This window comes from Ochlerotatus camptorhynchus, unplaced genomic scaffold, assembly GCF_037179485.1.
Source record: "Ochlerotatus camptorhynchus isolate MF236.1 unplaced genomic scaffold, CSIRO-AGI_Acam_v1.1 ptg000382l, whole genome shotgun sequence".
NCBI classification, from domain to species: Eukaryota; Metazoa; Arthropoda; class Insecta; order Diptera; family Culicidae; genus Ochlerotatus; species Ochlerotatus camptorhynchus.
The window spans coordinates 232,506-257,970 of NW_027040869.1; the positions used below are offsets into that span (position 1 = coordinate 232,506).

The 25,465-nt window shown below is 37.8% G+C and overlaps 1 protein-coding gene across 1 annotated transcript in view; it reads right to left on the bottom strand.

Moving 5' to 3' along the window:
• LOC135710424 (UNC93-like protein MFSD11) overlaps window positions 1-25,465 on the bottom strand; it is a 125,242-nt gene that overhangs the window by 87,574 nt on the left and 12,203 nt on the right. Inside the window, exon 3 of the mRNA XM_065232996.1 lies at window positions 10,106-10,206. Within this exon, the coding sequence (XP_065089068.1) occupies window positions 10,106-10,206 (101 nt within the window). The remainder of the gene's footprint in view (window positions 1-10,105; window positions 10,207-25,465) is intronic.

Here is a 25,465-nt window from a genome sequence, read left to right on the forward strand (position 1 = left end):
CGATCGGATGTCCTCTTGCACCGTTGGTCCAACCATCAGAGCGTCGTTGAGCGAAGGTCCGTTCGGGGTTTTACACGAGGCATCGAAGACGACCCGTAACTTCGTCGTCGTGCTTTCCTCTCGTATCACAGCGTGATGTGGAAGGTAATAGTGCTGTACCTCTGGGTCTTCGTAATCATGAATGCGCTTCATGTGTCCGAGGTCGAGATACTCGTCGATGAAAGCCTTTTACTGCAAGTGAAGGGCGGGGTTGCGGATAAGACGACCTTGAAGCAGGTGGAATCGACGAACAGCGGTACGCCGGTTGTCGCTAACTTGATTTATGACCTCTTCCTTGAACGGTAAGCGGACTACTTAGCGTCCTTCAGGAGTACGAGCTACAGTACGAGAAAAATGTTCCTCGCAGACAGCTTCTTCAACGGAGTACGCTGTCGATGTGCTGTCTTCCTCGATTGTGCAGAACTTTTCCATGAGCTGATGGATATCTGCGACGGTAGCGACGTTTGCAACGACGAGAGCGGTAGACGGACTCATTGTAGATTTCCCAGCTACTACCCAACCAAAGACGGAATTGACCAATACCGGAAGATTGTCGCCGAGAGGAATGCGTCCGGGAACCTTGAACAGGTCAAAGAAGATTTCGGCTCCAATTATGACATCGATGGGATTGGTGCTGTCAAACGACGGATCTGCGAGTTGAATGCTGGGTGGCATGTCCCAAGTCGAAGTATCAACGGAAGTAGCTGGTAGATCGATGGTCACCTTGGGCAGAACGAGAAATTCGACGGAGTACGTGCCAACTCGAGAGCGGATTGTTGATGAAAACTTTAGCCTAGCTTGAGTGGACGCTTGACCGATTCCGGAGATTGGAAGATAGATTTTCTTCCTCTGAGCCTTTATGCGCTGCGAAAACCTTTCCGTGATGAAGCAGCATTCACTTCCTGAGTCCAGAAGTGCGCGGGCAACGTACTCGACCCCGTTGTCATCGATTAAGATGATCATAGCAGTGGCAAGGAGAACTGTCTTCTTCTTATGGCCAGCGGAAGCGTAACTGATGGATTCGACGACCGTAGCAGATGAGGACATGGTCGAAGGAATGGTAGCTGGAGTAGGTGTAGCAGGTTTCGGATGCTGGACTTGTTTCGAGTTCGACGAGAAAGAGGAATCGTTAGAGCATAGCTGAGTGTGATGACGTCCACGACACTTTCGGCAGTTGGTGGATGACGAACAATCCCTTGATAAGTGACCCTTTCGAAGGCAATTTCGGCAGAGTTGATGACGGCGTATCTCCTTCTCTTTTTCTTCCATCGAAAGTTGCGAAAAACTTCCACACATGTACAAAGGGTGATGGTCTGAGCAATTGACACACTTCCGAATATTGACCTGGTTGGCTCCGTGGCTCGAGACGGATCGCTGAACTGGTTTCTTCTGAACGGTCGACGGTTGAGCTTCGATGGGCTTAGCCTGGATGGATTGCAGCACCGCGACTCGTCACTGGATGAAAGATGTCAGGTCCTTGAAAGTGATCGCTGGTTTGGTCGAAGAGTACTCCTCCCAATCTCGCCTTGTCGTTGGATCCAGTCGAATGCTGAGCATACGGATGAGCAAAATATCCCAATACTCCGTACGTTCACCTAATTGCTGCAGAACCTTGACGTTTGCCTCGAATTTCTCCACCAAACTGTGGAGTTCCGTTGCCGTTTCCCTTTTGATGGAGGCGAAATCGAAGAGAGTGTCTACGTACGCCTGCTTCAGCCGAGCAGGGTTTTGGAAATGTTCCAGCAGAAGGTTCCATGCCACCGGGTAATTGTTCGCACATATTGGGATCGTTTGGATGAGTTGAAGAGCTGTATTCGATAATGATGATCGGAGGTAATAAAACTTCTGGATATTCGAGAGACCGACTGCCGAGTGGACCAGCGACACATACAAATCGTGGAAGTTTAGCCAGTTTTCCAGTTTGCCATCGAAGACATTGCAGTGAAATCTGTGGACAATGGACCAGCGTAGCACACAAACAGAAAGTAAAAGTAGTTGGAAACCTAATTACCTTGTTGAGGCAATTAATTTGCCTTGTATTTGATAATAGCAGCAACCAAGCAGGAAGATGGCGTTCCGTAGCGGATTGTTCAGCTGGGACAATGGCGATAAGAAGCGATTCTTCAGCGGGCACAATAGCGAATGTGCGATGGCGGCTCACTAGGCGCTGGACTATCGGACTAGCGGAGATTCGACGCTATCCGGCTCGAAGGACCAAATGTCGGGAGCACAGCGAGCAGCAGCAGAAAATTTGTCTCAGCTGATTCTGTTTCTCAGCTCCGCACAGGCAGGTAAGCTTTTACTTACTATTTCTTCTCTTTCAGGAATTCCAGAATGGCGGAAAAGAAGAATGGTTCTTGAAGCAGCTTAACTTTAAGCACTCGCGACTTACTTCACGCAAATAAACTTTATTTCTACTTAATTAAATGCTTTTACTTTCACTAAATTACAATATTTCTACGATTAAATTCACTTTCACTTTCACTTGTTTGTTTATCTTCTGCTTCGTACTGATGATGATGATTGATGACGTCGCTGTAGCTAAAGAGGATGACTCCTGTCACTCTTCGACTTTTATAACAGAGCGCGGCGGAAGACGGTACAACGCCATGCTATCAATCTAAATTTCCCTTTGGGCGTTTATAGCCGTCGATCAAAGGGAGTTTTTACGATGTGACCGATGAGCAACAGATGGCGCGTCGATGCATTTTCGTTGTCACGAACAGAGATTGCTAAAGTATGATTTGTTTTCATCGGGAAAATTTTCCGCTATGAAGTTTTTTTTCCCGATGAAAACATTTTGCGTATACGCATACGTGATGTAGTGTGCGTACGATAAACGTCAGTAATGGGCTGCAGAGTATAAGTAAAACGCGTGTGTTATCTTGTACGGTTAAATCACAAGTGAAAGAATTTATTTTTCCTTCGTAGTAACAGACAGTCATGGGTTGCTTCGATTTATTTCATCACTCCTCCTCAACCCATTGGTGTTTGCATGCCCATCGCTTCACGGCATGCAATCAATTTAGCAGCTGGTAACGGCTTCGTAAGGCTATCAGCAGTCTGCTCCTTTGTACTAACATACGCCAAGTTGATGTCTCCATCGTGAATGAAATGGTGACGTATGTCAATATGTTTTGTCCTCGAGTGGTATCCTCCGTTCTTGGCTACAGCTATGGCACTTTGGTTGTCGCAGTGGATCAAGATCTGCTTTTCGTCCTCGAACAAGCCTTGCAATCGTTTCCACCAGAGCGCCTCCTGTACTGCAGCCGACAGCGCCATGTACTCGGCTTCGCAAGTTGAAAGAGCAACGGTTTGTTGCCGCTTGCAGCTCCATGATATAGCTCCTCCTTGAGCGGTGAATACGTACCCAGTGGTTGATTTTCTGTCCTCGTGGTCAGATGCCCAATCAGCATCGGAAAAGCCTTGTATCGTCGAATTTTCATTTTTGCGGTACGCCAAACGACATTGCGATGTGCCCCTCAAATAACGCAATAAGTGTTTCACCGCGTTCCAGTGCCTTTCACCTGGGTTGGAATTTAAACGGCTCAAAACGTTCACTGCGTAACATATGTCGGGGCGTGTACTTTGGGCCAAGTACATGAGGCATCCGACAGCTTCTTGGTACGGTACATCCTTCATTGCTTCAGTCTCCTCCGCAGTTGACGGACACATGTTCTTCGTCAACTTCGCTCACCGATTTGCAGTTCGTCATGTTGAATCTGCTTAATACCGCCTCCACGTACGACTCTTGGTCCAGGGCAACCATCGCGTCGGTCTTTGTGATTCGGATTCCCAAAGCGTGTTTGGCCGGACCCATGTCCTTCATCTTGAACTCCTGGCTCAATTTTGTTTTCATCTCTTTCTTCCAGCGCTTGCAGTTTGTGAAGATGAGAACGTTGTCCACGTACACTGCCACGAAGAGCACTTTATCTCCGACGATCTTGTAGTATACGCAAGGGTCATACACGGTGCACTCGAGTCCAAATTTTCAAAGTGCGGCATCCAGCTTCATATTCCAGACCCGGCTAGATTGTTTCAGGCCGTATAGGGCCTTATTGAGACGGCATACCTTGGCTTGATTCTGCCCATCCATGAAGCAAGGGGGTTGCTCCATGTATATTTCCTCCGAAAGATCACCTTGGAGGAAAGCTGTGATAGCATCCATTTGGTCTATCTGCAAATTCCATCGTGCCACCAAGGCAAACAGATACCGCAAGGAACTATGACGGACAACCGGGGCGTAGTTGACCTCGTAATCCACTCTTTTTCGTTGCGAGTATCCTTTCACGACCAGTCTCGCCTTGTATCGGTCGATGTTACCGCTACCGTTTAGTTTCGTCCGGTACACCCACTTGCACCTGATTGCCTTGCGTCCTTCTGGAAAATCAGCGAGTGTCCAAGTACCGTTGGAGATGAGGGCCTCATACTCCTCCTTCATGGCCTGTTTCCATCGTTCCGCATCGTCACAGGATAGTGCTTCCTGATGGGTCATTGGATCATCCAGGACTGACTGTTGAAAATCGGCACCAGTATCTGAACATTCTACAATATCATTCAAATACTTGCCTTGGGGCAGGCGCCCCCTATCGCAGAGCATCAACCCTCCTTGCATTTCATCGCTAGTAGGTCTTTGATTTGAAGACGACGGAGGCACAGCGGTTTCCTCGGTAACGGGTGCAGTCTGAATTGTATAACGCCTCCGATCATCTGAGCATTTCAAAGACGGCAATCCTTTGGTCTCTAAACGATAATCTTTGTACTTGCCTGCGAGAAAGCGCTCCCTACCACTTTGCCTCAATGCCTGTGACTGGGGCGGAATTGAAACTGTGCGCGGTGGGAGCGCAGGATCTGTCACGGTGTCAGCAGCATCCACAAAGGATTTGTCACTTGAAGTCGTTTCTTCGTTGTCCGTCACTTCGTGTTCATCGTTTTCCGGTACATCTGGGTTGGCTTCGACGTCTACCTCCGAAATCGTAAAATCCAGCCGAACAAAGCTGCGCTCTGGACCATTGGACTTCACTGCTACTACCACTTCATGCTCACTGGATCCCTCGTCAATGAAAGTTACGTCACGACTTCTGAAGATTGTGGCTGTCTTCAGATTGTACAAGCGGTACGCTTTCGTTTCGTCGTCGTACCCAGTCAACACGCACTGTTCAGCCTTTTGGTCCCACTTTTGCCGCTTTTGCTACGGCACGTGCGCCATCACAGTCATACCAAATATTCTAATGTGGAAAAGATTCGGCATTCGTTTCGTCCACGCTTCCTCTGGTGTCGTATCAATACCCTTGGTTGGCGATCTATTGATGAGGTAGACTGCTGCTGCTACGGCTTCTGCCCAAAACGATTTTGGCAGCTTCGCTTCGTACAGCATGCACCTCGCTCGCTCCACTACCGTCCGGTTGACACGCTCGGCAAGGCCGTTCTGCTCGGGGGTGTACTCCGCTGAAGTTTGGTGACGGATTCCTAACTGCTTCAGGAAGTTTTCGAAGCTTCTGTTCTTGAACTCCCAGCCATTATCCGTCCTAAGCACCTTCAACTTCTTGCCACTCTGTCTCTCGACCATGCTATGGAATTCCTTGAACTTTTGTAGCACATCCTCCTGCGATTTAGTGCGTAAAAAGTAGACGAAATTTTTTCGAGTCTTATCGTCGGTTAACGACAAGTAATAACGGGCTCCTCCCAACGGTATTTCTTCCATCGGACCGCAAATGTCCGAGTGGACCAGCTCCAGTTCTTCATTGGCCCGTGAACCAACGTGGTTGAATGGCAATCTCGTTTGCTTCCCGACGGCACAAATTTTGCAGCCTCTGCAGTCCGTGCCATCGTAGTTAACTACACTCTGCTGCCCATTAGGACGCATACGCCTGGGAGCTCTTCTGCTCCAGCTTGTATAGCTCATTGGAACGGCATCCGGTAGCAATAACCTTTCCGCTGGGATTCACCACCTCGCAACCAGTCTTTCTGAAAACAACAGTGTGGCCTTGGTCAACTATCTTACCTACTGACAGTAGGTTTACTGCCAGCTCCGGAATCAGCTCGACATTTCGCACTTCTATCGCATCGGGATTGCAGGTGGGCTGTAGCTTGGTAGATCCTTCCGCAACGATTTTCATCACGCCCTTGTTTGCCGCGTAGATACTACCATTCACTTCACGTAGGTTCTCCAACAGTTCTTTGTTGTTGGTGAGATGCTTGGCAGAGCCCGAATCGAAATACCAACTGTTGTCCGTTGCCGCGTCTTGCACTGACAACACTGTGCAAAAGGCGTCTCCTTTCCGATCCGATCCGCTTCGTTTCGATGGTTCTTGATCCCTGGTCCTGGTTTGACAATTCTTCGCAATGTGACCACATTTCTCACACCGCCGGCATTTCGGTCCTTTGCCTTTCGAATTTGTGGTTGCGTTGCTTTGGTAACTATTTGAGTTTTTTCTTGCAGAAATAAACGCCGGTCCCGTAGTAGGCGCTGACAAATCCGTCTCCTGGAGCTACTTGGTTTTGATGATGTCACCCGTGATTTCGATTCCCGAATTTTCAAGGCCCATCACCATCGGACAATACTCCTGGGGCAAGCCAGCCAGTAGCAGCATCCCGATCCATTTGTCATCCAACGGGAATCCGATTCCAATTAGCTGATGCGCTGTTGAAACCATCCGATTTACGTACGGTTCCATTGTACCGCAATTGTTCAAATTCGTCGTGATAAGCTTGTGTAGAAAGGCCCACTGTCGTGTCAGTCCCGTGTCTTCGAAGGTATTGGTCAGCTTTTTCCACACTTCCGCTGCCGTTTTCACCTCCTCGACGTGAATATAATTCACCGGATCGATCAGCAAAATAATTTTACCTCGTGCAATCCTGTCCTTTCACGCATCCACCTCAGGAAAAGTTCCGTCGTCATTCGGGGTAGGCTGCACCACGTCCCAAAGGTCTTCCACTTCCAGAAAAGTCTTCACTGCAAACTTCCAAGTTCTCCAGTTTTCACGACCAACCAACCGCTCAATCGCCGGATGGTTCTGTGTGGAATAATTCTGTGTGGCTGCACGCGTTAGAGTTCTAGCCGGGTCTCCGGATCCATTTCCTCCAGGGTTCGCTTGAGGATTCTACATTGCATTCTGCAAAACTATCTGGGCCCATAACCTAATGGGCAGCAGAGTAAAAGTAAAACGCGTGTGTTATCTTGTACGGGTAAATCACAAGTGAAAGAATTTATTTTTCCTTCGTAGTAACAGACAGTCAAGGGTTGCTTCGATTTATTTCATCAGTCAGCAATCTCTATTGAGTAAATTTTATTGATAGCGTATTGTTTTCATCTGTCAAGTTTCATAGTTCTAGATAGAGCTGGAATGAGGGCGTAACAGCTTTTGCAAACAATGGCTTCTCGCGTAGATTTCTAGGAATTCAAGGCACACCTACACAAACCAACATATCCATCGGGCAGGGGAAGTTGATTTACCATGGTGAGCCATGACTTTCGAGAAATCATTGTTTACAAAAGCTTTTACACCCTAATTCCCGCTCTATCTACAGTTATTCATACGGTAGTTCCAGTTATGTCGTCGAAACAAGAAATTGTCCGTGAAAAAACGTTGTGAACTTACAATCAAAATCCAGAGGCGTCCCACCGATTGATCGTTAAAAAGCTCGGAATTGCAAATACAACTGTGTCTCGTGTGATACGAACCGTGCCCGAAGGAAGAAATGGAGTGGTCGTAAAAGTGGTCCAATGGACATGGCCAGGAAAGTGGTGCAACAGCTCAAGAACCGTCCAAACATGTCAATTCGAGATGTCGCTAAAAAGTCCAAGGTGTGCAGAAAACCATGAAGCGTGCTGGGTTACATGTTTACAAGGTGCAAAATCCCCAAACCTGAATAAAAAGCAAAACATCACAGCAAAAACCCGCGCCCCGAAACTTTACACGAAGTTGCTCACCATATCGTGTTGCATCGTGATGGATGACAAAACTTACATCAAGGCCAACTTCCGTCAACTTCCTGAGCAAGAATATTTCGTTGCCAAGTTTAATTTTGATGTTCCGGAGGATGTTCAAAAGAAGAATTTATCGAAATTTGTAAAGAAGTTCTTAATCTGGCAGCCGATTTGCGGATGTGGTGAAATAACTCGAGCAAAGGATTATACCAAATTGATAACAAGTTCTGATACCTGGTTATCAAGATTTGGTAACTGAAAATGTTATCATTGTGGTTGAATAAGCAGCCAACATAACACAAATTAAAACAAAAAATTACTCCGTGTATATCACAAAAATTACTGATTTAGTTATCATTGAAAACATCTTGATAACACATCCTGTGATCCATGCAAATATTTTCAACAAATTTCAAATTATTTTATCGATTTGGTATTTAAGCCTTACACAGATAACTGAAACATGCTTGGCAGTGTGTTCTTTTTCTTACCATGCGGATAATATTTGCAGTTTTAAAGTAACCTTGCATCATATCATATTATTTCATGATAACGACTAATAACAAAATTAGTTGATGTTGATAACTAAATTAGTTATGCGATAACAACTGAAAACAAAATGATATCTGAAATAATAAGACTTGTTTTCAAGATGATAGCAGGTTGTTATTTTACTTTGCTCGAGAAGCGCTCCCTTCATCACTTCCGGAACAATCAAAGGTGAAATTTACACCGAAAAGTGCCTTAAGAAGCGTCTCTTGCCATTCATAAGGAAGCACAAAGGATCAACTCTGTTTTGGCCTGATCTAGCATCCTGCCACTACGCTCGAAACGTGTTAGAGTGGTACCGAGCCAACGGAGTAAATTTTGTGCTAAAAGATATGAACCCACCAAATTCACCGGAACTTCATCCAATTGAAAAAATCTGGGCAATTATAAAGACAGAACTTCGCAGACATCTGAAAATTATTAAAACAGAGCTGGAGTAGAAGAAAATTTGGGTAAAAACAGCAAAAACACTGAGAAAATCGTTTGTACAAAATGTGATTGGTGGAGTGAAAAGGAAGGTGCGGGCATTCGGGATGGGAGACAAAATTGAATAAAACAAATTTTGTAAATCATAACTCATTAGTAGTTTTCATTCTCTGAGCATTTCAAGAAAATCTCTTAATCGATTTAATTTTGGTAAGTAAATATGTGTGTGTGTTTATCATCTGTAAGAGACGCACGCAATTATACCAACAATCAATACGAAACTATCGATTTGAAATTGGCTCACTACTTGACTAGCCTATTGGTCCCAAGCAAACGATTAACGTATCCCATTCTTGTCGGAATTCTAGTACTACACTATGTTTGTTTTGATTCGCTATGAAAGTTTAATAGATAAAATGAGGGGTTAGTGGATTATCCTATGTTTCGAGGGGTGAATCGATTAGCTTGGGACCGAAGATATTACCAGAGCTGAACCAAAAAGTTGAGCACGTTTCTTCGGGACCTACTAGTCTTAGAGTTACCTCTAAGATTATACAAAGGTACCAATGGTGGAACGATGTTTTTCGCTGATGACATTTGAGTTTCGAATCCGTTTCCATTTCTAATATTTGAGAGGTAAGTACATCCGTATTTACATTGATTGCTTCCTGTATTTTATTTTTTTACGGCTGGCTTGTAGGGCCTGCACCAACCCCTATTGTCTAGCCGGAGGACCATCGTGCACAGCACTGTTTAGAGCCCTACGCTGACACCAGGTAAGGTAACTCTTCACTGGAAAGCCTTAACTTTCTAGAAATCATCAATAAAAGTATTTTTTTTTTTGTAAAAGCTGTTACGCCCTAATTCCAGCTCTATCTAAAATTGTCCATACATATTTTTTAAATTTGTATGGGCCGTGAATAATTGCCAGCACCCAACAAATTGCCAACCGTACAAATTTTACGCGACGTTACAACGGTTTTTGCCTATTTTTTTAAGCAAATAAAAAAAAATAACCTATTGCAGATATAAAAATTGCTTTAAAGAATCCTAAAATACTGTATACGTAGTTAATAAACAGTCTCTAACATTATTTAAGATCTCGGCATAATCGAATGAAACAAGGGAATGTAGGAAAACGGTTATTTCCGCATGACTTACCAGTAAGTGAATGCTCCCAGAAGCATAGCAATTTTTGGTCCAATTTTCGTCAGCACCGATGGAGTCAACCAGTTCGAGATCGACAGCATTGCATATATAACCTGTTTGGATGTAAAATCAAATTAACAAAGAGGAGATAAATGAAAATTCAGCGCATCAATCGGTGTTGTAATCATTGATTGCTCACTGACGATAATTACGTAGCTATTGTGTGAGAAGTACACTTTGCACTGAAACTGGTGAATTTTTGGCACAAAGCTTGATTTACATGCAAATACCTCATAAATAACCATTCCCTTTTCAATAGCAAGGTTTGTCAAAATGAAACTCGTTCCATTTTGCAGTTGCAAGCAGTTGGATAAAAGTAATTTCAGTTGTTTACATTCCAGACATTTTTTTTCCAGAATGCATGTACCTTTATTCAAATCTGCTTATGTGATATAGGGGAAATGCACGTAATGTCGGCCTAAATGTCCCTAATTTGGGCCCATACATATATTCAGCAATCGACTAAATTTTCAATAGCGACCAAAAATATACATTAGTACAACCCCATAGAACATAGATAAAATTGATAAATAGCAGCGTTCAAAAGTGGCGGCTATAGACGTGCAAATTTTAATTTATTTTTAAAACGAGTTGATTTGACATCATATATGGGAAATGGATGTAATTGCGGCCTAAATGCCCCTTATTTGGGCCCATACATAAATTCAGCAATCGACTAAATTTTCAATAGCAATACAATTTAACATGTAATAAAAAAATTAATTTGAAAAGTCTTACCTACGATTTAATCCAATTTAACTTGTGCTCCAGTACGATGGATAAATGATTAATAGCATACAAGCCGGAAATTGGCATTCTATACGTTTTAACTAAAACATAATGCGATGTATGTTATTCTTATATGCGATGTTGACTTAAACTGTTGCAATTTACGATACTATCTGCACATTATTATACGATGTCTGGTATATTGGGCCAGCTAGTAACTATTATGGGCCAGTCACTTCTGCTTATTAATCAAATAGAAGTAGTCCATAATTGTGGGTGACCCATAATACTGGGGTGGCTGTACTCTCACCCTGGAAAACGTTATTAATTATCAATAAGCGTCCACAATTCAATGGAAGGATGGCAAACTTGATCTGCCAATTCAAGTTTTCTAGAGAGCAAATATCGGACACTATTTCCATTTCATGCATGATGTTAGGCTTTACAGTTTATTATTTGTTTATTTATAAAATTTAATTTTCATACAGCTTGACGCCTTAATGAAAAATGGTATGATGGGAAAAACCCCTTTTGAGTTAATTGATCATATCAGGCGTAACATTTGATAAAGGCACAAAAACTTTTGTACACAAAAGTTGTAAGACCCTTTACACGCGAACCGAAGTGCGCCCACGCAAACCAATACAATACAATACCCGATGATGTTGTTGGTTTACGTGTGCATTCTTCGGTTCGCGTGTAAGGGGCCTTAAAACTTTTGTTTACAAAAGCTTTTGTGCCGTTATCAAAAATGAAATAGAAAAATGGATGTAAATGCCGCTAATTTGGGCCCAATCGTAAATTTAGCAATCGAACAAATTTTCAATAGCGACCAAAATATCCAGTAGTACCGTCCCAATGACGCGTTCATCTAGATAAAATTGATAAATAGCAGATTTTTAGTGATGGGCCCAATCTTAGATCCATAGGCTTACAGTAGAGCAATTTCTCCTATATCATATAACCTCATATCTTTTCGTTTTACCTCTCACCCCAGCAGGCCTGGGTTCAATCCCAGTCGGCGCCGATGGGGAATAACTCAAGGCGGGAGTAGCCTCAACAATGCTGATGATGGTACAACACGCAACAACCACCCTACTGCTTTCTCTCTGAGATGACCATGTTGGTCATGACGAGAGGAGCAACACAATAGTTGGGTAAAGAAGAATTGCATCACACCATCGACTGGAAATGCTTTCGGCAACGTGGGGCTGAAACGTCGCTAGAACTATTCCACAGCCGCAGACAGTAATGAGCAAAGGCGGGCGCACACTTTTTGCCTTTAGATTTGAAGACATACTATTCAATTTTCATACTGCCGTACTCTAACGGAACTATCTACCTACCCTCTTCTAAAGACCATTCTCTAGCTTATAAATTATCACACTAAAACCACAAACGAAGTGACAGACGGAGCGGCTCGAAAACTTTGGTGACGCACCTGTTATTGCAATTTTTCAGTGTACCAGTGGCAACACCACTACTACTGGATTGTACCACATGGCAACACTACTAATGGATTGTACCACATGGCAACACTAAATGTACTAGAATGTTTTGGTTCTATCTCTTTCACTCTACTCTAAACTGAAATGCATAAAAAATGACAAAATGATACACTCTTTGCACACTGTCAAAGATCATATTGCACACAAAATCAACTATGTTCAAATCAAAACAAAAATACTAGCCCATCTGGTGGCTGATGTCACAAGCTTCTAAGAAAATTCTATTACAGCGAACCACATTATTTTAATTGATTTCTTCACCAGTTAGTCGTCTGTCACTTTGTTTGTGCTAAAACTTCATGTTAGATAGCATTTCCAACCAACTATAAAAAGTAATTTTTGTATCTGAGTGTATATCCCTCTTAAGCAAAAATGTGCACCTGTCAAATAAAGTACTCAAAAAATGAAGAAACATTTAGAAAACATCTAAATATTACATTCAATAGTTTCGTAACAAATGGTTATTTAGAGTTTGTTAAAAAAACGAGCGATTTTCAGGCAAAAGCCAAAAAAGTCTACAAAGCTGATGTTTTGAGAGATGTGTGTAGTTTAAAAATGGCGCATCTGACGAAGGATTCGTCCATAAATTAAATTCATTAAGGCGCTACTACGGTCTAGGAATTTTTCGGGTTGATTTATTTATTTATTTATTTATTTATTTATTTATTTATTTATTTATTTATTTATTTATTTATTTATTTATTTATTTATTTATTTATTTATTTATTTATTTATTTATTTATTTATTTATTTATTTATTTATTTATTTATTTATTTATTTATTTATTTATTTATTTATTTATTTATTTATTTATTTATTTATTTATTTATTTATTTATTTATTTATTTATTTATTTATTTATTTATTTATTTATTTATTTATTTATTTATTTATTTATTTATTTATTTATTTATTTATTTATTTATTTATTTATTTATTTATTTATTTATTTATTTATTTATTTATTTATTTATTTATTTATTTATTTATTTATTTATTTATTTATTTATTTATTTATTTATTTATTTATTTATTTATTTATTTATTTATTTATTTATTTATTTATTTATTTATTTATTTATTTATTTATTTATTTATTTATTTATTTATTTATTTATTTATTTATTTATTTATTTATTTATTTATTTATTTATTTATTTATTTATTTATTTATTTATTTATTTATTTATTTATTTATTTATTTATTTATTTATTTATTTATTTATTTATTTATTTATTTATTTATTTATTTATTTATTTATTTATTTATTTATTTATTTATTTATTTATTTATTTATTTATTTATTTATTTATTTATTTATTTATTTATTTATTTATTTATTTATTTATTTATTTATTTATTTATTTATTTATTTATTTATTTATTTATTTATTTATTTATTTATTTATTTATTTATTTATTTATTTATTTATTTATTTATTTATTTATTTATTTATTTATTTATTTATTTATTTATTTATTTATTTATTTATTTATTTATTTATTTATTTATTTATTTATTTATTTATTTATTTTTTTATTTATTTATTTATTTATATTTTTATTTATTTATTTATTTATTTATTTATTTATTTATTTATTTATTTATTTATTTATTTATTTATTTATTTATTTATTTATTTATTTATTTATTTATTTATTTATTTATTTATTTATTTATTTATTTATTTATTTATTTATTTATTTATTTATTTATTTATTTATTTATTTATTTATTTATTTATTTATTTATTTATTTTTTTATTTATTTATTTATTTATTTATTTATTTATTTATTTATTTATTTATTTATTTATTTATTAAATTAATAATTATTATTTATTTATTTATTTATTTATTTATTGTTCCAATGATTCATCTGACATATGTTGTCTTAATGAATTAAAACAAAAACAGGACACATTCTAATTCAGGACAGTCTTCTAATAAAAACAGTTAACGGCACATTAAAGTCAAACAATGCATAGACGTCATTAAACGCATTAGCGACGGCTCGGATAGGTTCATTCAACCAATATTGCCGATTACGAGCTGCGAGATGTACAAAATTACGCTGCCTAATCACTCTCTCAGGTGCGTAAAAGAAAAGCTGCCGAAGTAATTCGGGGGAATCAATCTCGCTGGTAATGATTATAGCAGCAAACACAGCTTGAGCGGCCTTCTTTGTTCCAAGGTGTCAATTCCAAGCAGACGACAGCGATCCACGTAAGACGGCAAGTTAGCCGTGTCACGCCAAGGCAGATGATGAAGCCCGTAGCGAACAAACTTTCTATGTATACTCTCAAATCTGGCTATCCAGCATGCTTGGTATGGGCACCAGACGACAGCACTATACTCTAAGATTGAACGTACTAACGAACAATACAGTGCCCGCAGGCAAAGCGGATCGCAAAAGTCTTCAGATATTTAGAACATAAAGCCAAGCTGCCTGTTAGCTTTAGTCAGGATGTCATTGTAGTGCGGTTTTAAGGTCAATTCACAGTCGAGTGTTACTCCCAAATCTTTGAACTGGCTAATCTTCTCTAATGGTTACCCCGAAATGAAATAATCAAATATTATCGGGTTTTGTTTGAGGTGAAATATCACACTTGTGCACTTGCTGCACTTGTTGATGCTGAGCGTCAAGAAATTACGGGAGCACCAACTCTGCATACGATCCACAATCAGATGTAAGTCCTCACAATAAGCGATGCAATTGATAACCACATACATTTTGACATCGTCAGCGTAGAATAGTCGGCATCCAGGCGGCAGTAGACACGAATGCTCGTTGACGAAAAGTGAAAACAGAAGGGGTCTCAGATTACTTCCCTGGGGAACGCCGGAAACGTTCGTGAACACTTCAGAACGAGAAGCTCCAATCTTAACGCAAAGCGAACGGTTCGTAAGGTAAGATATGAACCACGAGATGAAGGATGCAGACAGTCCGAGTTTCTCAAGCTTGCTCAAAAGAATGTTGAGGTCTACTCGGTCAAATGCAACCTTGAGATCAGTGTAAACCGCGTCGATTTGTCCGCCAGAGTCCATTGTCCGAACGCAGAGCGACACGAATTCGGTCATGTTGGTTGTAACTGACCGTTTTGGGTAAAATCCATGTTGAGCCGTGGAGATGTAATTTTTACAAGAGCTGAAGAGCGCCTGATTGATGATGATCTCGAATACTTTGGAGCTGCAACATAGTGATGTGATTCCTCTGTAATTCTGGACATTCCTTTTATCACGGGGAACGTACACGAAAATTTCCACGCCTCAGGAAATTTACTCTCCTGAAGTGACAGATTAAATAACTTCGCCAAGGGAGTGAGCAACGACTTCGAACACAGTTTCAGAACGGACGCAGAAATGCCGTCTGGCCCGAAGAATTTCATCCTTTGAAGAGCTAGATTGACGGTATGTTCACTGATGTGAAACGGACGGAGCTCAAATGCATCTGTTGGAGAATCGCGTATAGCAATTGTGACTTGATTTGGTGAGGCCGAAGATTCATTGAACGAACTCATGAAATGTTGAGCAAAAAGGCGGCATTTTTCGCTTCAGATTCAGCGGTTTGCTCACCGAGATGAACTGACAATGGCAAACCGACTTCGTTCTTTTTAGAGTTTACAAACGACCAGAAACGCTTTGGATTTCTGCGAAGAGATTTATTGCGTGCGGAAGACATATCGTCGATACAGGAATCTGTTGCATTTCCTATAGTCGTTACTTGTGCGGTTGAACTCCTGCTTCGTAATGTACGAACGATTTTGGCAGTATCTTCGTAGCGATTTAGCCCGTTTCAGTCGCTCATTGATGTATGAGTGCTCATTGCATTGCAAAGTGGTCCAGAGCGGAAAAATACATGGAAATTGAGACAGTCCGCATCGTTCTCTCTTGCCGTGCGGATCTATTTGCTTTTTGCTGAAGGAAGTATTACTACTACCTAAAGCTACAACAAATTTAAACAGAACTTTTCAGTGCTCAACCTGTAAGATTTCTACCTTGTTCAACTCTTGTTCCTCTTCGATCCTTGTTTGGACCCTACCCGAGGTAATCCTTCTTGGATATCGATTTGGAAAATTCCTCTTCGATCTTTCAGATTCAGTAATCTGCTTGGAAGTCGATTTGAATAAAAAATTTACTGCCGGCATAGCGCCTAAACGCAAAAGAAAGGGACAACTCTTGATCCCCTTCTGATGAAATTAATTTGAGTAATCAATTTGATTTGCTCACGGATGATGAAAATGATCCATCATCCAAGAAAAATTCTAGTAAACTTTCCCTACTTAATGCCAAGAAGGAAAAGATTTCCCCTATTGTGATAACCACTTCCGATTTCCATGTTCGCGTGGAACTTTTGAACTTCGTGAAAGTTAAATTTTCACTACAAATTGGACGTCGGGGTGAATGCCGTGTATTGGCTGAAACCTAGGACGGATTTAAATGTCTTCTCAAGTATCTTACTGAGAAGCAGCACAAATTTTTTACTTACGACACCAAAACTGAACGTGTGTTCACGGTTGTCATGAAAGGACTGCCCAGTGGTAAATCCCTGGATCAGGACAAAGATGAACTGGCAATTTCTCTAAACTCAAGCTATATATGAATATTTTAATTGCATGGTATGATTGAACTCAACTTTGGCTATTTGATGAATTCACAATTTAAGTAAAGAATCATTTTGCTAAATTATCGAGGTTATTTGAGCATACAAGAGTTACAAAAACAAGTATCCATGAATAATACTGCAAAGGTAAAACAATTTAAGAACATTGGCCTAATGTATGATGATATTATTCAATTTATTCTCTGGGTAATCCAAATTCTGAAACCCATAGATCATTTTATATTATAATAAAATAAAATGTTAATAACAATGATTTGCTATTTGCTGGTCCTTCAGGATCTGCAAGACAACTATGTTCTGTAAATAAAAATTATAGTTATAATAATATAATGGGATTTTAAATATGTGAAATAAAAATAATTTATCATGCTATATATAAAATATAATGAATATGAAATAAACAAGTATTACAAAATACGAATAAGCTCGATTTTAGTTAACCTCGGTGCATTTAACTGATTTCAACTTCTGATATTTTATTGAAATTGAAACAAACACTTTATTATGCACCATGGAATTGTTTAAAGTCATATGGAATGCTTTTAAAATATTGGTAAACTTTAAGAATTAATCAATAGTCAGAAAAATCGAGGTTATTTGGACAGTTAGCAGTTTTCATGCACTTGTTATCATGCGTTACATTGTTTTTGTATTTTCCTGAACGAAGGCTGAAAAAAAAAGTGAACCATTTTAATATTATTCTAAAAATGTTCCAAAATCGATGAACTGAAAATAAACTTAAAGATTTAAATCAGTAAATCCAGCCAAAACGAAGGACTCGCGAACACAATAAGCTCCCTCATCAATCATATTCCGAATTTGATTAAATAAGTATTTACAAGTATGCAAATAAATAGGGGAATTTACGTATTCTCGGCAACCTAAGCAGCGACCTTCTTTCTATAGCCTTTTTCTATAAGAAACGCACACATATGCAATATTGGTTTGTTTACAATCTTTTGCTGCCAGCTACTCTAACAATTTCAGTCGAAAGAATTGCCAAAAACTGTTTTACAAAGCTCCAATCTTCTCTAGTGAGAGCGAGTATTGTCGGCAACCAGTTTTTCTTCGGCAACCGTTCCATTTGAACTGCATGTAAATCTGCTGTTCTATTATCGGCAACTCGAAATCAGCTACAATTTGTAGTGCGTGTGTTGCATTTCAAGAAAAGCTTGCTAGATTGCTTTTTCTCAGTGGAGCGGTTCCACGAACAAGTGGGAAATTTTTCCAGTTTTTATTTTTTGTATTTTTTGTTTGCATGAAACCTTGCATACACGTTTTTGGGGAAGAAAAGTGCATCAAATTTGCAAACAAAAAGTACTTCGGTAACATTTTTCTAAGATGCACCGTTTAGAAGATATTACTGATTTAATATTGTTTTTTTTTTTGATAACTTAATAAGTTTTGGCCCTTTTCGGATGTACTCCGTGTTTTTCCAGTTTTAAAAGAATTTTTTTTCGGAAAGATTGGAAAATTTTGAGTTAAAATGACACTGACAGCTTAAAGATTCGAGTGAAATTCTCTGCCTTAAAAGTATATTGAAAAACAAGTTACAAAATCCCACTATCAGGAACAATGATTTTTGGTGCGTTGTGCTGAAAAAGTGCTAACAAGTATTAGGTACAGGTAATCAGATACCAGTAAGCTGTACTACGTACAGTTGGTGATTGTAAACATGGTCTTTATTGGAACTAGTCCACCATGGCCACGCTGGCCATAACGAGGCTAGCTCCGTCGTTGACCGTTCCTTAATAATAAATAAAAAGAACGCAGTAGTCACCTTCCATCAAACTAGAGGGCTGCCGACTGATACCTCAATCAACAACCGCCGCACTCTTTATTCATTCCAGGTATATACAATTTACAATCTTCTTCAATAACAATATACCTACGCCAGCAAATCTACCTCGCTCCAACTCTCCAAACTCGTACCTGAAGGTTCTACGATACCTGAGCGTTCAACTCTACCTATCTTCCAACAGTCTTTACCCAGCATTCTATGATTTCTACCCGTGAGCTGTATAATAATGTCTGACTCGGTTCTGAATTCATCCAGTATCTGCTAGGGAAAACCAAACAGTAAATGCAGAAAGGTTGCTAGTAGCATAGTGATTATAGTAATTTCAGCTCATAATCCTGTGTTTTTGAACGAGATCCAGTGTTGTTTGATAACATAATAATTGTAAAGGAAAGTGTAACACGTTTTGGTGCAAAGGTAAGTTTTAAATACACATTTTAATTATATGTTTTGTGATATTTTCGTACAAAACTAACAATTGGAAAATATTTTCTATGTTATAGATTACAAAATGAGTAAAATAAGATGTATTCGCCCATTCAAAGACATTCAGTGTTCGAAAGAGCTGCGATATCTCACGGATGGTATCATCCAAAAACTAAAATCAATTGGATTTTCCAAGGTATCCACACTGAACACCAAGGATTTTCGTGTTTGTTCGTCTTGCCGTCTACATATTGATTCAAGAGCACACCTCACCCAAAACGAGGAACAAAGCGTAGCCGGCGGCTCAAGGATGCCAACTGTTCAGACCATACCTGATGTACCTGATTCGCAAAGCTATGAAAGTTTGGTCACGATACCATCAGAGTCAACGCTAAGCACAATTAAATCAAATGAAGACTTCACGATGCCTGTAGACGTCGAAATATTCAACCGAGGAATAGCAGCTATTCGTGTTTCGCCTATAGATTTAGGTAAGGTTAAAAATGTTTACTATCCTGAAAAAAAGTGCGCTGAAATCGTCGAAGGTGTACGAAGAAATCTTTTTAAATTAGACGCTAAAACAGAAAAAGCAAACGAGTTTGATGAAGTCATAGAAAATATGAAAATTAAATTTTTAAATTCTTCAGCCACAAGGCAAGAAAAACTTTCCATTTTATCATTGTTGCCAAAATCATGGTCAGTACAAAAAATTGTAGACGAATTTAAAACCAGTAGAAATATGGCATCAGATGCAAGAAAGGAAAGAGATAATGTATTTGATTCATCTCAAGGTTCAAGCTCTGGAAAAGCTTTGAGTAATGAAACAAAAGAACTGGTTTTGAATTTTTTTGAGGACGATGATATAAGCCGTGCAATGCCAGGCCAAAGAGATTTTGTTAGCGTAAAGAAAGGAAATAAGAGATTAGCTGTTCAGAAAAGATTGTTAATGATGTCATTGAGAGAAGCTTTTAATCGCTTTAATGAAATGTACGTCAATGTAAAAATAGGGTTTTCATCATTTGCAAGCCTCCGGCCAAGGCAATGTAAACTATTGACTATCACAGGAACACATAATGTTTGCGTTTGCACTACGCATGAAAATGTCAATTTAATTCTACATAGCTTAAAAAAATACAATGTCTTGAATGATCTAAAAACATTAACGAATAGATTACTTTGCGAAAATAAGACAACTCATTGCCATCTACGAAGATGTAAAAACTGCCCAGATACCTCAGTTTTAGAAGACAGTTTATTGAAACAACTGAAAGAAAACTTTGTTGAAAAGCTTTCATTCGAACAATGGGTTACCACTGACAGATGTGATTTAGAAACTATTGTAAAGCAAACCGATGAGTTTGTTTCATTTTTCAGCTCAAAATTAGAAAGTTTGATTCCGCATGATTTTGCAAAAACCGAACAATCCAATTTTTTGAAAACTACAAAACAAAACTTGCAAGATGGTGAATTTTTAGCTATTTGTGACTTTTCTGAAAATTACAGCTTCGTTTTGCAGGATGAAGTTCAATCACACCATTGGAACGTGCAACAGGCCACAATCCATCCTTTCGTAATATATTATACTGAAAATATGCAAATTAAACATTTTAGCTTCATTATAATTTCTGAAGAACTAAGACATGATTCAGTCGCTGTCAATTTGTTTATTGATAAAATGATAAACTTTTTACAAATTGATCAAAATAAAAACATAAAAAAAAATTTATTTTATGTCAGATGGTGCTGCTTCACAGTATAAAAACCGAAAAAACTTTTCTAGCCTTTGATAATTTAAGTCAAAGTATGGTATTGACGCTGAATGGCATTTCTTCGCAACATCGCACGGAAAAGGTCCATGCGATGCTATTGGAGGTACGATAAAACGCATGGCTACCAGAGCAAGTTTAGCCAAAGAACGCGAACACCCGATAAAGACTGCAAGAGAGTTGTTTAATTGGGCAAACAAACGAAAAGAAGAAGAACTTACAAAGTTGTCATTTTGTTATTCTACTACAGAAGAATACGAAAATATGTCTTTTCAGCTAAATAATCAATATAATAATGCAAAAACAATTCAAGGAACTCTAAAATTCCACTCATTTCTTCCTCTATCAGAAAATACAATAAAGGCAAAGCTTTATTCAAACTGTCCTGACAATGATGCCAAAATATTCAATATTGTTAAGAAAGTTGTGTAAACAATAATTTTATAAAAATACAGGAATAAAAATAAACTGATGATATCCAACATATAATGTTATTTTTTATTGCGCACAATCACCATCCCTGAAAAATAAGCTTAATTCGCTCTTTTGAATCTTGCTAATTGAGGAGCTTACATTTGCAGTTCTCAAAAAGGTGTATCTCGAAATCGAGTTGTCTCATCGGTTTGATGTCTGTGGCGATGTTCGGCAATAGAGAGAAAATATGCACAGTATAAACACATCCACTCAAAATTTTCCAATCTTTCCGAAAAAAATACTTTTGAAACTGGAAAAACACGGAGTACATCCGAAAAGGGCCAAAACTTATTAAGTTATCAAAAAAAAACAATATTAAATCAGTAATATCTTCTAAACGGTGCATCTTAGAAAAATGTTACCGAAGTACTTTTTGTTTGCAAATTTGATGTTCTTTCATAAAATTAGGGTGAAAAACTTTTTTGACTTTTCTTAATAGCTTTTTTGAAAATTGTATTTTTTTAAAAAACAATTTTTTTCATCGTATCCTATTTTTCTCCAGAACAACCTACTGTGCAATAGATAGCATTTTCAGTCAGCTATAACATAAGGATAATAAAAAAATTATTGACATGTCACTTTAAAGGGAAAATTTATATGTTAGTTCAAAACACAAATACCAAACTTTTTTTTTTACCGTGCATATTTTCTCCATATAACACCAACAATTGTCTAAAACTTCGCCCAAGACACCAAACCAATCGGACAAACCGTTTCCGAGATACAATTTTTTGAAGATATCATGTGCATTTTTCATAGGCCCTTCTCATAAGTAAGGCTAGATTCAAAATGGCGAACCAAGTATGCAAAACGGCGTTTTTCTTCCCCAAAAACTTGTATGCAAGGTTTCATGCAAATCAAAAAAGATGAAAATTACTCGTTGCTTTAATGATATGGAACCGCTCAGTGGTAAAAATATAGTCAAATTGAAGCTGAAAGCATAAAGAATCGTTTGCATGCATTCAGCGAAGTGTTTTCGTAAGAAAATTCAGTGAAAATTGTGTTTTAATTTGGGTTGCCGAAAATAGTCTGTCATGCCGAAGCCGTCATTTCCCCTATATCAACAGTAATGTAATTTTTTCCTCTCCTGGAAAGGAAAAATAAAATGGTTAATTGCACTATATATAAATATAAATATACATATAAACGTTAAACATACATAAGAGAAAATTAAACAATGTTACGTTGCTTCTTCCAGTTGTGTTTTGGTCCTGTTATAAATATTTATTATTGCCCTTTACACAAGAATAAGCCTCTACTACCGATGATCTTTTAAACCTGGAGACAAAAAAGCTACGAAAAAGCGCTTATGCCTTCATTAAATTCTACTCTTAAGGGGTTACGCCTACCTGCAAACTTTCAAAAAATCGATTTTTTTTTAATTGTCCTAATCGAAAGTATATAAAGTCAAGAATATTTCCTCAAAAGATCAAGTTGATCCGATGAAAATTGTGAAAGTTATGCGACGCACAAAAATATTCATTTATAGTGGACTAAACCAAACTTTAAACTTTAAACGCGATTATCTCGGAATCATATTTTCAAAACCGGTGCCAAAAATTTCTCGAAATGTACCTATACATTCGATTCGTCCGATTCGTTTTGATTTCTGTTCAGTACTATTTTGTGCAGTCCACGATCGTTCGGATTTCGTCTATCATAATTTCGATTTTTTACAGCCGATCAAAGACAAATTTAAGGATAAAAAATCGGCACTTCAACTTTGCAAGGCCGCCATTTTGTCAAAAAAATTAAAAAAAAAACCAAACGATCAAGGACTAGTTTAACACATGCTTAACGATTTGGCATGGTTTTTTTTTATTTCAGATGATTACATCACAAACCGCAGTTGACGGATTTCACGCCAACTCGTCTTCGGAGTTGGCAGCACCCTCTCAGAACCTTATGAAACTTTGTGGGTGTGGAGACTTAGCAATTTTAAGCAACTTTGAGTACTTATTTTTTTCAAAATTTATCTCGCCTAACATTTGATAAGGGTCAAAGTTTTTTGTCGATTTTTTTTTCAAATCGATATAGCTTAAAAATGACAAGCCCTACAAAATAGTGATGTATGGCGAACTTTTAGCAAATAATCTGAAATTTTATAAAAAAATTTAAATAAATTAAAAAATTGGTTTCTACACTCTAAAAAAATATATTTAAAAATTAAAAGTCATTTTCCCAAAAATGGTACCCCTCAGATTTGCTTGATATTTTTTCTCATGAAAGGCAATATAATTACCTAACTTTTCTTGATACATCGCAAAGTGGGCGCTTTTAAGGAAAAAAAGTTGTTCGAACAACAACTTTATCATGTTAATTTTTTTTTAGCGTGTTTCACTCAAAGTCGAATAGTAATACGCGCACAACCTTATTAAAATCCGTTGAAACTTAATGAGCATAAAGATTTTGACCTTTTGATAATCTGGGCGTGCTTAAAACAAAAATCTAGCCTAACATTTGAAAGGGCCTAATACAGAGGATTTTCCTGCATTTCGAATGGTGTTTTAATAAATGAAAACTCTAGTGTTTTTGTTTAGTGCATAATTTATTTTCCTATAATTCTCCATACATAATTTGAGTTTTTCATTGATTATTAGTCTATCGGAAACAGAGTGAAATTTTTCGGAGTTTCCTTTGAATGTGAAAATCGCTTAGTAGAAATTATGTTTTGATGCGATGGATCTGTATCTGTAAAATTAAAGAAAAGAAAAAAAAATATTACCACACATTAATATATAACGCTGTTAAGGTGATAGTACCATGAACGGGGGTGGTTTTGATAATAGGGGTAACTTTGGTAATGCAGCTAAGCCAAAAATTTATGACTTAAGGCACATCGTACGCAATATTTTGGATAGGAAACCGATGTTCCCTTCCAAAATAATGAATACGAAGAGCATTAAGTCATAACTTTTTGGATTAGCTGCATTATCAAAGTTACCTCCATTATCAAAGACATCCCCGTTTACGGTACATCGAAGCCGCATCTGATTTTTCCCCATGTTTGAGGAGCACGAGCTGCATAAACCGCATATCGTACAGTCGTGAAAATTTGATAGATTGTTCACCGAGGTTGGCCTACCAATCGATCAAATTTGTACGATAAGCGGTTCATCCAGCTCGTGCTCTAAAAAAATGTTGAAAATGAAGTTGTATCTTCGATGTACAATCCTTAAACCACACAGTTGAAACAGTTAAAGTTATTATTATTTACCTAGTGTATCATCAAATTCCTGATGTTCTGATTGCTGATGACTTGTTGATGGTTGCGGCTCTTTAAACTTCCGAGCATGGCTTGATTCTTTTCCATCCGATCGCCTCTTTTTCGGGAGAGGTGTCCTATTGTGCACTAAAATTCCACGACACGATTTACAAATACGCATTGTTACATCCAATTGATGATCAAAGCCCCATGAATGTATTTTCTCTATGAGACTTGATGATAAATTACGTAAATTATTGCGGCTGCAATTGGGATTGTTTATGTTGGCACTACATTGCACCCTTTTAATAATCAATTCAGCAGATTTTTCCATTGTTGTATATATAAACACTTTTTCGTTTCAACAACTATGCAGCACTACACTTTCAACAACTATGCACTACAGCAACTATGAGCATTGTTGTGATATCACCAAACTTAAATATTAGGTTATGTCGGTAGAAACAGACTGCGGTGCTTTAAGTTTATACCTTATATCTCTCATGTGACTACCTGCGTTGTTATATAACTGCTATATAGCAGGTAACTTAACGATTATTTTAGGCATGCCTTAAATAATCGTTAAGTTACCTGCGCTATTATATGTATTCACTTGAGAGATGAGGTATAAACATATATGCATATTGCTTACTAATGGACACACCTAATACATAAAAATAAATTAATGATTATTTTTCTAATTAAATTAATCACAAATACATGAATTGAAATCTTTTCATGAATAAAACATACAAGCTGTACTACGTACAGTTGGTGATT